Source organism: Lepidothrix coronata, unplaced genomic scaffold, assembly GCF_001604755.1.
Source record: "Lepidothrix coronata isolate B3197 unplaced genomic scaffold, Lepidothrix_coronata-1.0 Scaffold145, whole genome shotgun sequence".
In the NCBI taxonomy this organism is placed as follows: Eukaryota; Metazoa; Chordata; class Aves; order Passeriformes; family Pipridae; genus Lepidothrix; species Lepidothrix coronata.
The window spans coordinates 1,101,326-1,113,752 of record NW_016690325.1 but is presented as its reverse complement, the minus strand read 5'-3'; the positions used below and the strand labels follow the sequence as shown (position 1 = coordinate 1,113,752).

The 12,427-nt window shown below is 37.8% G+C and overlaps 1 protein-coding gene across 15 annotated transcripts in view; it reads left to right on the top strand.

Moving 5' to 3' along the window:
* The window catches only part of ABLIM2 (actin binding LIM protein family member 2), a 141,739-nt gene that overhangs the window by 55,515 nt on the left and 73,797 nt on the right, over positions 1-12,427 (top strand). For all 15 annotated transcript variants that reach the window (XM_017828039.1, XM_017828036.1, XM_017828041.1 and 12 more), the window contains exons 4-5: positions 6,377-6,492; positions 10,603-10,729. In XM_017828039.1, coding sequence (XP_017683528.1) covers positions 6,377-6,492; positions 10,603-10,729 — 243 coding nt within the window. The remainder of the gene's footprint in view (positions 1-6,376; positions 6,493-10,602; positions 10,730-12,427) is intronic.

The window sequence follows — 12,427 nt, the reverse complement described above, 5'->3', positions numbered from 1 at the left end:
AGGATGGGAAGGGGCAGGGCACTGAGTTTTCCAAAAAGAAATGTGTTGTCATATCTGTGATAATACTTCTAAAAACAGAATTTTCAGGAGATGTCTTAGTGTGTTAATAAGTTATATAGATTCATTAAGCATATGTATGGTTTGTATAATGTTGTATAATGTTGAAATCACATAGGCTGTGATTTCAATGTTACTGATGAGCTGGAGTTTGGTTTTATGGGTTAATATATTTAGTAAAGTTGGGGGGGAGGGTATGCACCCAATTGGAGGAGTGTATATAATAGTTATCTGCTAAATTTCAATATTCTTATAGCTAAAAGTTGAAAAAAATTGTGACATGTAAATGGTAAAGAGAGAAGGACAACTTTTCTCTCTGGTGAATAGGTGAGCACATACATCCCAGGTCAATAAGAAGACAGGTTCGTGTTTGCTTTCCAAAATTTGGATATCTAAGTTATATGTTTTCCTGAGTTTAGAAAGTTTTCTCTTGAAACAGCAGATTGACAGAAGCTGAAAATGTGCCATGCAGAGGTTAATAGTGTGTGGAGTGGCAAGAGGCAGCTACGTATAGTCTTCAAGGGGTTTTGTGCCAAACTCAGGTCTAAAACTGCTCTCAACAAATTTATATTTTTACTATCTTCAAGAAGGTAATTCACTGTTGCCAGGCAGTTTTGTTTTTTTTTTTTTTTTCAACAAAGGATTTTGTAGTCCTGCATATAACACTGCTATTTCTAGAAAGAAGCTGAGATCTTTTGTGTAGGTATGCTTTAGGAAACTAGCATAATACTGAAAATTAGAAGTTCAAATTCAGTTCATTCTTAAACATAGCAATGATGTCAGACTTTTTGAATATGCTAAAGCTTTTTAATTGCTCACTTTTTGTAGGGATGCTGAATTTGGAAAGGGTTTGTTTCCCACTTAAGCAGTACCAGGTGCTCCTTAAGGCATCTCATGAAGTGGTCTTCTTCAGCTGGATGTTGAGACCAAGATTTTGAAATCAGACTGAGTGTTCTTGGCATTTTGATTCTAACCCAAATATATTTATTAATATATGGTTCTTTGTGAACAAAGGAGTGGTGTTGTGCAGCTCTTCAGGTTTAGAGTCTGTTGCTCTTCAGGGGAAGAGTCTGGGATATGAGTCCTATGAGGAGTGGCTGAGGGTTCTGGAGTTATTTAGTCGGGACAAAAGATGGCTCAGGGGAGACCTTATTGCTCCACAACTACCTTCAAGGAGGTTGTATTGAGGTGGGAGTCGGCCTCTTCTCCCAGGCAACTAGAGATAGGACAAGAGGAAATGCCTTTAAGTTGTGCCAAGGGAGGTTCAGGCTGGATATTAGGAAAAGTTTTTCCTTGAAAGGGGTGGTTAAGCATTGGAACAGGCTGCCCAGGGAAGTGGTGGAGTCACCATCCCTGGAAGCGTTCAAAAACCAAGTAAACATGACACTACATGATGTTGTTTAGTGGGCATGCTGGTATTCGGTCAAAGATGGGACTTGATGATCTTGGAGGTCTTTTCCAACCTTAATGATTCCAGGATTCTATGATTCTGTATGGAGCATACCTATAGCCCTAGAGTCATGTCAGATGGGAGGGATCTGTGAGGCTCCTGTGGTCCAGCCCCTGGCTTAAAGCAAATCCAGTTTGAGCAGGCTGCTGATGGCATTCATTTAATATGTTTCTGATGATGGAGATCCAACAGACTCTGAACAGTGTGTTCCAGCATTGAACAAGCTCAATTTTTTTTCCTTATATTGAGTTGTCATTTCCCATGTTCCAGCTTACATCTGCTGCCTCTTATCCTTTCGCTCTGTACCTTTGAGAAGAGCATGGCTCCAATTCCATATGCACACATCAGGTAGTTTTAGACAGCAATAAGATCTCCCCTGAGCATTTTAAGGCTACACAGGTACATCTCCTGCAGCCTTTGTCCATGTATCCCGTGCTGCAGCTCTGGACCTGGACACCTTCCCTCATCTCCCCCCAGTAAATCTTGTCCTGAGGAACCTAAGATGGTACCCACTGCAGTCTCTTAAATAAGGAACAGAAGGGAAGATCTCATGGATAGACCTGCTGACTACACTAATGCATCCCAGGATTTGGTTGGCCTTCTTTGCTGCAGGGACACTCAGCAGGCTCATATCCAACATGGTGTCCACCAGGACCACTACATCTTTTTATGCTTTTCAGCTGATTAACCCCTGTGGTGTACTGGTGTATGGGGTTGTTCTTCCCTGGTTTGAGGACTTAGCATTTGCCCTGGGTAAAATTCATGTGGACAGTAGATAGCACATAATATCTACTTTGTATTATCAGTTTTAACCCCCTGGGTCGAATTTGTCCCTATGGAGCAACCTTGAGGGATGTGATTGTACCAGGTACAAGTTAGAGCAGAATTTGATCCTTAGTTCCTTAGGTTGCAGTCTGACATTACACCTGACCTAGTGTAACTGCAGTCAGCTACTGAAATTAATAGCTTTGCTCTCCCCACAGCCCTGACAGTATATGCTTCTGTTAATTTTTGTATATCAAATTTAGTTGACTGTTCAGCCACAGAGTCAGACTGGCAGTATAAAGAATAGAAGGCCATCTATCTGCTCTGAATAAAACTTAATATTTTCTTTTGTCCCAGAAATCTTGAAATGACTTGCCCACAGCTGCATAGATTGAGGCATGGTGCAAAAAGGGACAAGGCAAGGACCTGACTGTCAGCACACAGTTAACCCTGGATTAGGCTGATGATGATTTGATGTTTTACAATATAATTTTTTTTATGACCTCCAATTTTTTTCTGGGTTTACAAATATTGTAGGCAGATTGCTAAAACAAAATTCATTGGGAAATGAATCATAGATGTGTTAAAATTCTACAAGCCATTTCAGAGAGCTGCTTTAAAGATGCTCTTAATTCTCATTTTAAAAATAGATTATCCAACTGTGAAAATCTCACTGAATATTTATTAAGTAGCTAATTAAAACCCTGTCCTGGTTTCAGCAATACCTAGCAATGTTCAGTGGGTGACTGGTGGTGAGATATCTTTGCATTTGAAGGCAGATACACTGCTCTTACCCTAAAATTCTATATATAGTCCTGCTCACAAGTTAAAGAGCTCAGAAACTGAAACCTTGTTAATTGACTGATACCACCTTCTGTTGTGCCTTCACTCCTATTGGCGCTGAAATTCTCAAGCAGAGCTGCTTGTGAAAGGGAGAGGTCAGCTGTTACAGAAATACTGACAAATGTGTTGGGTATGAATTCTGGATTCCCAGTGAACAAGACAGTGAAGCAAACTCTGAGACTTATTTATGGGTTTGGAAGACCTGTGAGGGAAGGATATGTCTGTCTGTACCTTTGATTGTACCTTCCTTTCCAAGGAAGATTTTTTGGGGGTTTTCTAGGTTGAACATGTTTGGTTTCCCATACAAGGTATCTTGCAGATTTGGAAAACAATAAAGAATTGAAATTATTGCCCTGTCCCATTGGAATGGAAGGGCACTGTGATTAGCTACTAAACTCTTAGAAAATATACCAAGTATGATGTGTTTATGGGCTAGGAAAGCCCCCACATGCCCTGCCCTCTGAGGAAACTCTGTGACATGCTGTGGTGCCTGTGAGCTTTGGTGTGTTTGTAGGTGTCATCTACCTGGTTCTGTCTTTGTGCCGTAGGAGGTCAGTTATCATATTCTTCTCTTCTGGTTTTAACTTATTTCTTTTTAGATTGTCTAGTTGCTTAATGTAGATGAGCCAGTTCTAAGTGGTCAGTCCCTGCTTCTAGTTTACTTGCTGCTTGGTGCATCTGTTTAAGATGGGCTTCTCTGTTCAGCTGGAAGTTCAGCTGGATCTTTATTAGGCATATCACTGAGTCAATAAGATATATTAACCTCACCTCTGACTACTGCTCTTAATATACCAGATACAAGACTGCTCAGTAGTCATGGTCATTCTTTAGAGCAGTGAATTGCTCACAGCTCCCAGTACATCACCATCCCCAGGATTATTAATGGTGCAAAGCCTTCTGTTTTACTGAGACATCTCATGAGAGCCTGGTTGGGTCATTAGCTGAGTCCCAGTCTTGGTGTCCATACAGACTTTGGCAAAACACTGTTGAAGGTAATATCCTACCCAGGGCATGCAATTGTGCATAAGAATGAAAGATGCCAGAGTACTTGTGTGGCAGTGAGTGTAGTGTGATTGTATCAGTGGAGCAGGTTACTGCTTTTGTGGGGGTTTAATCTGGAGTGGATTATCAGTGTTTCTAATAACTCTATGTCTATCTGTAAATCAAGGTGAGATGTCTTCTTGAAAACACGTAGGAGATCAATTACAAGTTCTTGTCTCAGTTCTGGAACAGTTGACATGCCTCGTCTTGTGTCTTTCCATGTCAATTAATAGTGCTAAGTTGTAGACTTGATTCTGTAATATTTTGTTACAATGAAAACATGATTAAATGGTTTCTTTCACATTGGCAGTAGAAAACTAGGACAGCATTTTAATTATATTACTCCATTTTTGAGACAGTTTTTGGTAATTAGTCATTAATTTGTATTATCTGTATGGAATTATATCACATTTACTAATTTTTATTCAAATGTATGTACATTCATTTGAATAAATTCTGGATTGGACCAGATGAGCTCCAGAGGTCCTTTCCAAACTCAACTTTGTTGTGATGTTCATGAAAACCTTTTATTATTCCACGTATTAGAAGTTTCTCTGACTTAAAGAAATATAAAAATCTGTTACAAACAGTTATGACTAAAAATAATTATTTTTTTCTTTACATAAGACATGAGCTTGCTGCTGCTGGATTGCTGCAAGACAGGAAAGACTTGCTCACTAGAGTGTGGCTCCATCACATCCTGTCTGTCACACTAGAGACAGTGTTGTCTTCTGATTAGGTTATTGACTAAAATTCATGGTAGAAAATCCTCTCCTAAATTGATGGAAATTTAGGACACCTAGCATGGCGTTGGGGCTGTTTATGCCAGAATCATGGAGCATTTAGTTGTGTCAAAGATCAAAACAATTTTAAAGTCTATTTCCATAAAATATTTTTCCTTACCTTTAGGTAAGTGAGGAGGTTGCAAGTATTTGGAGTATAAAGTCATTAGCACAGGGAAAAGAAAAGGTGAAAATCAGAATCATTATCAGATATCCAAAAATATAATAATATTTAAACTCCATGTGTCCTCATGATTTTTGAATTATTTCCAATGGTCCAAAATGAATGGCAGAGCTGAACACTTATTTAGCTGATTTCAAATAGATTTCAGTAACATATAGAAAGAAAGGACAGCATTGCTTTTGTTCTCTATCTTCATAATAAATTTCTTTTAAATGCAATTCAAATGTAGAATAAGCCACTCTTAGGTGGTTTAGGGAGCAAAATAATGTTTAAGTTTAGGAAGAAGTATCTGTACAGCTCTTGTAGTGAGACAACCTCTCAATTGGTATGAATTTGATAGCATTTGTGGGGAAATGCCATGCAGAGTTTTAATGAAATGCTAATGAAATAATCTGATCAGATGGAACTCACCATGAGGCAGAAGGTCTGTGTTATGTTTGTGCCCCACTTAAGCCATATTTTGATAGCTTGCTTGGGATTTAGTTGGACATGAGCTTTGGGTGGAGTGAAATGTGTTTCTAAATCCTCACCATCCTTTGCTGCATATGAAGTGATTTGTCCATCTGGTCCCCTTAGAGAAAAAACCTCAGCAGTTTCTGTACCCAAACAAGTAAGCACGCAGCAGAAAGCTTTTTGTTTTAAGGACATTGATAAAAAGGAAGGATTTAATTAAGTGTAAGGAGAGCTGTTGTTGAGTAGAGCAAACAAGTAATGTAGACACTGTGGGTTTTATAACTAGCATACGTTTTCTCCTTTGAATGTTCCACCAGCATTTGCTTTCAGACCTTGATATGGTAAAAGTTGGGAGGAGAAGTGCTGGTTTTTTAATGTATAAAAGTCATCACTCTCGTGTAGCATTTTAACAACATAAGAGCAGCCACATTTGCCTGTACTTACTCCTTGTAATGCCAATTTTATTTTCATTCTGTAACTGATCCTGTTAGCAATCAACCCTGGCCGATACTATGTTTCTTAGATATACAAGGATTTGGTCTTGAGTGCTCATTGTGTTTTTGTATCTGTAGAGATTTATTTTTTTTTTCCCTAAGAAGCTGTAGAATCTGAATTTGCGATTGTCTGTTTGATATGTCCCTTTGATACTTTAGCCTCCATATGGCTGGAAAACCATGAACAAGAAGTGAGCAAGCAGAGAAAAAGAAGCCAGAGCAATAATCAGTTCTTTAATGGAAAGATATTTAATTTTGATAAAGGCATGAGACTGTAACTGGTTTCCTTTTGTTTGCACTGTTGTAGGTTGCCTTTCCCTGCAGGCGACCGGGTAACTTTTAACGGGAAGGAGTGCATCTGCCAGAAATGTTCCCTGCCCCCTTCCAGCAGCACTGGCTCTTTCCCTGTACAGAACCTGCGGAGTAAGTAGAGATTTCTGCTGTTTTCAGTCTGTACTTCATAGTCTGCACAGGTTTAAGGAACAGAATTTTAAACCAATTTGTGTAGCTGGAACTTCTACCACTATGCTGCGCAAGAGGTGTCATGAAATACAGTGAAAAAGTGTATGGTGGTTTTCCGAGAAAGTCTGATATAAAAAAGAAACACAGATGGTGTCATTACAGGATTTACAATACACAGACTCTCTCAAAAAATTTGGTTAGAACTGAACTAAATCAAATTATTCGGAGAAAAAAATAATATGGATGTTAATATTTTTGAGGATTTAGTCCAAGTCTGGCTAAAATAAAATCTAATGTGATATTTAATAATTTTTACGTGTTCCAGAAAATACAGTGACAGGACTGCATGGCTAGTTAGTACATAGGAAGGATTTAAATGTATGAAATGTGACCAGGGGACATTCACCTTGACCTTAGTACTATTGTGTACTAGCAGAAGATACAAACACTACAAAGAAATGTGGTCTTTTCACACCAGCTTTTTTTTTGCACTAGATCAATAAAGTGGTGGTGTTGCTTTGAACTCTGTTTCTTTGCTGTTTAGCTCATGAAGTGCTGCCGTGCTCTAAGAACCCACCACTTTTATGTAATTAAACAGCAGCAGCAATTCAATTAAACAACAAAGACAGAAATATTTTTATTGATTATCACATCAAGCTGGATTCAGCATGGCTGAGGAAGGACCCCATGGATTGCTCATCTTCCTATAAGGAATCCAGCCCACTTCTGGAAGAAATCTCTCCCTTTTTATTCTGTTTTCTTTTTTCCCCCCACATTTCACTTCAGAAGTTTTCACCATCTCCTCTCTACATCTTCTCAGCAAAAGCTGCTGTGTGGATGCAGTGAGAGATGTTCTGCTGATTTTCTCTTGCTAATGCCATTCTCTTTTGGGGAGGGGATCACTCCCTCTGTTAGCTGCTTTCTCTACTCACCTAATCAAGAGGTGGATCATCCTTAGCCATCATTGCTGACCGCACTTGCAAATCCATACTTTAATGGCCCATCATCTGTTTGTCTCCTTGTCCTATGGGAAAAGTGCCTTTGACTTTAATGAACACTATTTGCCTGGTTGAGTAACTGTCAGAACAAGTTCATTTGATTATCTGTGATACAGAGTCCTTTAATGTATTTACATTCCCTTTCTCTGTACTCATACACACACCACGGAGAGTTTTTCTTACACTGCACTTCCCCAGCTCTCTCAGGTCACTGCACCGAGTCTCCCCAGCACACTGGTACCTGCAAACCTCAGCAAACTACTTGCCTCTGAAGGAAACAGCACTGGAAGCATATGTTTGTAGCAAAACCTGACCTTGGAAAAGGAAGGTTTAGCCTTTCCTCGAATTAAAGCTCAAACATATTTATTTAAACCTCAAATACATGTCTGCTTTAAATCTCACTAGAAATGGATGAAATCTTTCCAAGTGACAATACACAGAAAGTTAGTGAAATATCTAAAAAGATGATAAAGAATTTGGCAACAATGAGATTAATATATAATATGTGAAAGAGCAATATGTAATACCACTTGTTTTCCAAGCACTTAATCCTTAGGCTAGAACCAGTATTTCAGGAATAAACAAGCACTATCAGAGACACCCTCGTTGAACTGGAGAACTAAAAGTCTGGGATGGCTGGCTGTAGCTATGCTACATATTACATAAAGCAGTGAATGGTGTATCTCCTTGTTTTAACAACAGCTTTCTTGCAAAAGACCTTTAAAACAATTCTTTTTAATAGTGCATAAAAACATATGACTTTTAAGCAAACTTATTCAAGGAACAATTAGTACGTTGACCCACCATTACACTGATTTTGTTCCTGTGTCAGAACTTCCTGATACGTACCATGTGTGCTGTTCATCAGCCTATTTATCTCGGTAATGCTTTCAGGACATCTCTTGGGACTCACTGAGATCCCAGCATCTCTGCCCCCTCTGACCATCCTTCTATTTTCATCCTCCCATTTTGGTTCTGACCTCTTTTATGCGTTCCATTTGGAAGAGATGAAGAATGTGAGATACTTGCTTTTTGCCTGAGTCCTTGATTTTTTTATTATTATATAAGTACCTACCTACCTGGTTTGTTTCATTTTATAAAACACTAGCTCTGAAAACCTCTTGTGACAGTGTTGATGTTGAAAGAGTATTCAGGAAAGAATATCAACATGTAGCAGCAAATTGATGTGTTCTGCAGAGTTATTGGTTGAAATTAGTTGAGTCACCAAAGGATGCTGCTTCCAAGATGGAAAGAAAAGGACATTGCATCAGTAGGCACTGTTGGCATAGAAACCACAATATTTGTTTGTAACTGTCTGGAATTTAACAGCAGTTGGGAATAAAAAAGTAGCTCCAAAAAGGCTACATTTCTGTCCACCTAAGCTTAAACCAGATGAAAGGCGAATGACATCTGAGCACATGGTGTTTTATTCAGTTTATGAAATAAACCCTCAACCAGTGAGATTAAATTAGATTACCAGATGAATCCCCAGTGCAGGAGAGATCACAAACAAATTTCTGATTGCAGTTAAACAATAGATACTACAGAATACTGCAGGGGCTAAATCCAGGCACACACCCAAATGTTCTTTTTTATTAGCAAAACTCAAATGTTCTGATCTGTGGTGCACACGCTTTTGTGCTAGGCTAGTTTCCACGTACTGGTGCTCTACAGGGTAACATTAGACACATTATTGCTCTCTTAATCCATTCCAAATCCACTAAAGGAAAATACGAACTATCCTTTATTGTTGTGCGCTCAGAAGTGAAAAATTTACAATTGCACTTACAGTGTCTCATTAGGGTCATGTAACCAACTAAATAGAGTCTTAAATCAGAAAGGTTTTAAGAGGACTATTCAAATGTTTTAATGACATCCTAGGTTTGGATTTCTTTCTTAATAACTAGATAAATCTTTTTTAATGCTTTTGTGTATCTTTCTCTCCATGCAAGAGATTGTTGTGTTTTGGGTTTTTTTTCTCTTCTGGCATCTCTAAATGATTGTCTTTTGGGGTTTGTCTTTTCTCTAGCAAATTTTTGGTATGCCTGAAAAGTTTCTAAAAATACTGGGTTTTTTTTCCACATAAAATGGAAGCTATCTTTTGGAGGATTACAAGGATTACTGAGATATTGATACTAGAATCAGTTTATCACTGGTACTTATCCCTATTTTTTCGCATATTCTGACTATTTTAACATTTAGTAAGAAAACTATACATAGACAGGAAATCTGCAGAGTGAAGAGTAAATGAGTGATGGACCTTGTAAGCTATTAGAGGGTTGATTTAGGATATAGATAGAGAACCAGATCCAAATCCTATGTCTACCTAACATCTCTAAACAGGACACTTACTGGTAGACTGCTTGTGTGGAAACTGAGTGTAGATTTGGATTTTACTAGTTCAGTCAAAAGCATTCATTGTTACAAAAAAAGACAACCAAGCCCCCCAAAAATCTTGGTCTCAATTACTTTTTCTGAGGAGCCTTATATAAGTGAATTTCTCTAAATAATAAATATGTAGCCAGCCATCACTTTTACATATTAAAATGTCACTATTCCTCAGGAATTTGTAATACCTCTTAACTAATGGTGTGTTTTTCCTGTTTACAGGAAATTTCATATCAGAATTTCAGCTTGGATTTTTTAATGCTTGCTAAAAGAATTTTGGAATGACAAGTAAAGCTTGCAGAGCAGTAGGCAAAGTGTAATATGAAAAATCAATTTTTTTTTTAATCTAGGTATTTTTTAATTTATTTTATTAGGCTGATTTGCCCAATAAATGCTTGAAAAATTGATTATCAACATTTCACGCTTTAAACACGGTATAAATTAATTAAAATAAAGCTCGAGTCTCTAGGAAACTTAAGTCATCAGCTTTTTTCTTTGAATGATTCATGTCTTCTAGCAGTGTGAGGGCATTATTAGGGCAGCAGCACTTGTCATCCGTCAGTGAGCAGTGTTAGAGCCCACGTGAGCTGTTACCAGGACACCGACAGATCCTTGTACTGCAGTAACCAGCACTGTTGTATGACCACTTAAAGTGCATCACTCATATTGCATTTTTCTCTTGCAGATTGTGGGGGTTGTGGTTCAGAAATAAAAAATGGGCAGTCCTTGGTTGCCTTGGACAAACATTGGCATTTGGGCTGTTTTAAGTGCAATACGTGTGGCAAGCTACTGAATGCAGAGTACATCAGCAAGTAAGTTGAGGAGCATTTTCACCTGTTTTCATCATTCTTTTAATGCCAAATAATTCGTTTATCATTCTGTATCCTTTAGTTTTTATTTATGTATATTTGGAGATATATAAGAGATTAGAGACTGTTGTCTAAATTATTATCTAAATTGTATTAAAAGCATAAAAAATGAAATAAAGAAAAGCAGAATTTAAATTTGTCCATTTACCTGGAATGGTAGTTGACAAAGCATCTGTGCTATAGAAAATCAGTGGGTGGAGTATGTTTCAAAGCCCCATAGATACTCCCTTAGTCATCTATGACTTTGCTCTGGGCAATGCTGTAATGTGAACAAGCAGATACTGTCCTTTCCATGTGTTTTACATAAGCAGAAATGTTCATCAGAAGTTCATTAGGGATGTACATACCAAGCTTTTCTGCTGCTCCAGACCCTTGTGCTGTCAAATTTGGACTGAACGTGATGACAGCACTGAGAAACAGCACAAAGCACGCACACAGACCAAGTCCCATGTCAACACTCTCATCAGGCTGGTGAGATACAGGGCTTTCACTGGCCAAGGCACCTGGCATTAATTTCTGCTTCAGAGAAGTGTGTTGATATGTTGAAATTTTCTTAAACAACAAAGTAACTCAATCACCAGTGCCCAGAGATGATGGAGTTTCATAGCCCATGTCCCACTGACTTTCAACAATTCTTTGGATTTAGATTAATACAAGTATAACATTTAATTTCACAGCTTGCACTGGAGAAACAATATTTATGAAAAGGGTGTTCTTAAATAAGGTTTTGCATCAACTCAAAAGTTGTCTGCTGCATTTTGGTACAGTCCTTTTTTGGCTTGTTATTTAATAATGAAACCTCCATAAATTGTAAAGATATAGTTATTGTGAAATCCTCTTTTTAAAAAAGCTAAATGCCAAACAAAATAACTCATGAGAAGAAACATCCTGGCTTCAATTAATTCAATTAATTATTGTGGTAACTTATAAGTTAGTCTCTAAGCAATCCAACTTGTATGCTATAAAATTAATTTCTATGCTTCTCCAGGGAAATGTCTGATAAAATTATGCCTCTGCTAATAAATCTGTCTGATCATGGGCTGTTTTAACATAACAAACTAAACATATTTAACTATATTTAACTTGCACTTTGAAACAGGAGAAGAGTCTGCAGTTTCTGTTAGAGCAGTTTGTTTTCATTCATCAGTTTAATTGTCTACATGTAAAACTTTGTAAAATTATAAAATGAAAATTTAACAGGTTCTCTTCAGAGCAATAATCCAAGCGTTCCGGTTCTGACATTTTAGAAAGGCTGACTCCAGTTTTTATTCTTCATATCTTTTAAGTTGTGCATTATCTTAACTCACTCGTGGGGCTGAAGTAGCTGGTCACATTATGTGTGAACACACTGCTACATCTCTTCTGCTGCTCCAGCTGAATTCTTGTAGTCATAGTTGGCTCTTATGGACCAGGTTCCCGAGATGGTTAATCCATGCCTGTCTTTAAGCAAGTCCAGTCAAGAATGTCAGTACACTTAAATGTTAAACAAAACTTGGTTTACAGACAAGACAGTTGAGAAATTACTCTGCTCAGTCTCAGCTAAAGAATTACATAATATATGTATCAGATGATACATATATTGGATGAATTAGATGGCAAGTAAAGAGAGAAAGAATAATATGTAGAAATAACTAATTTTTC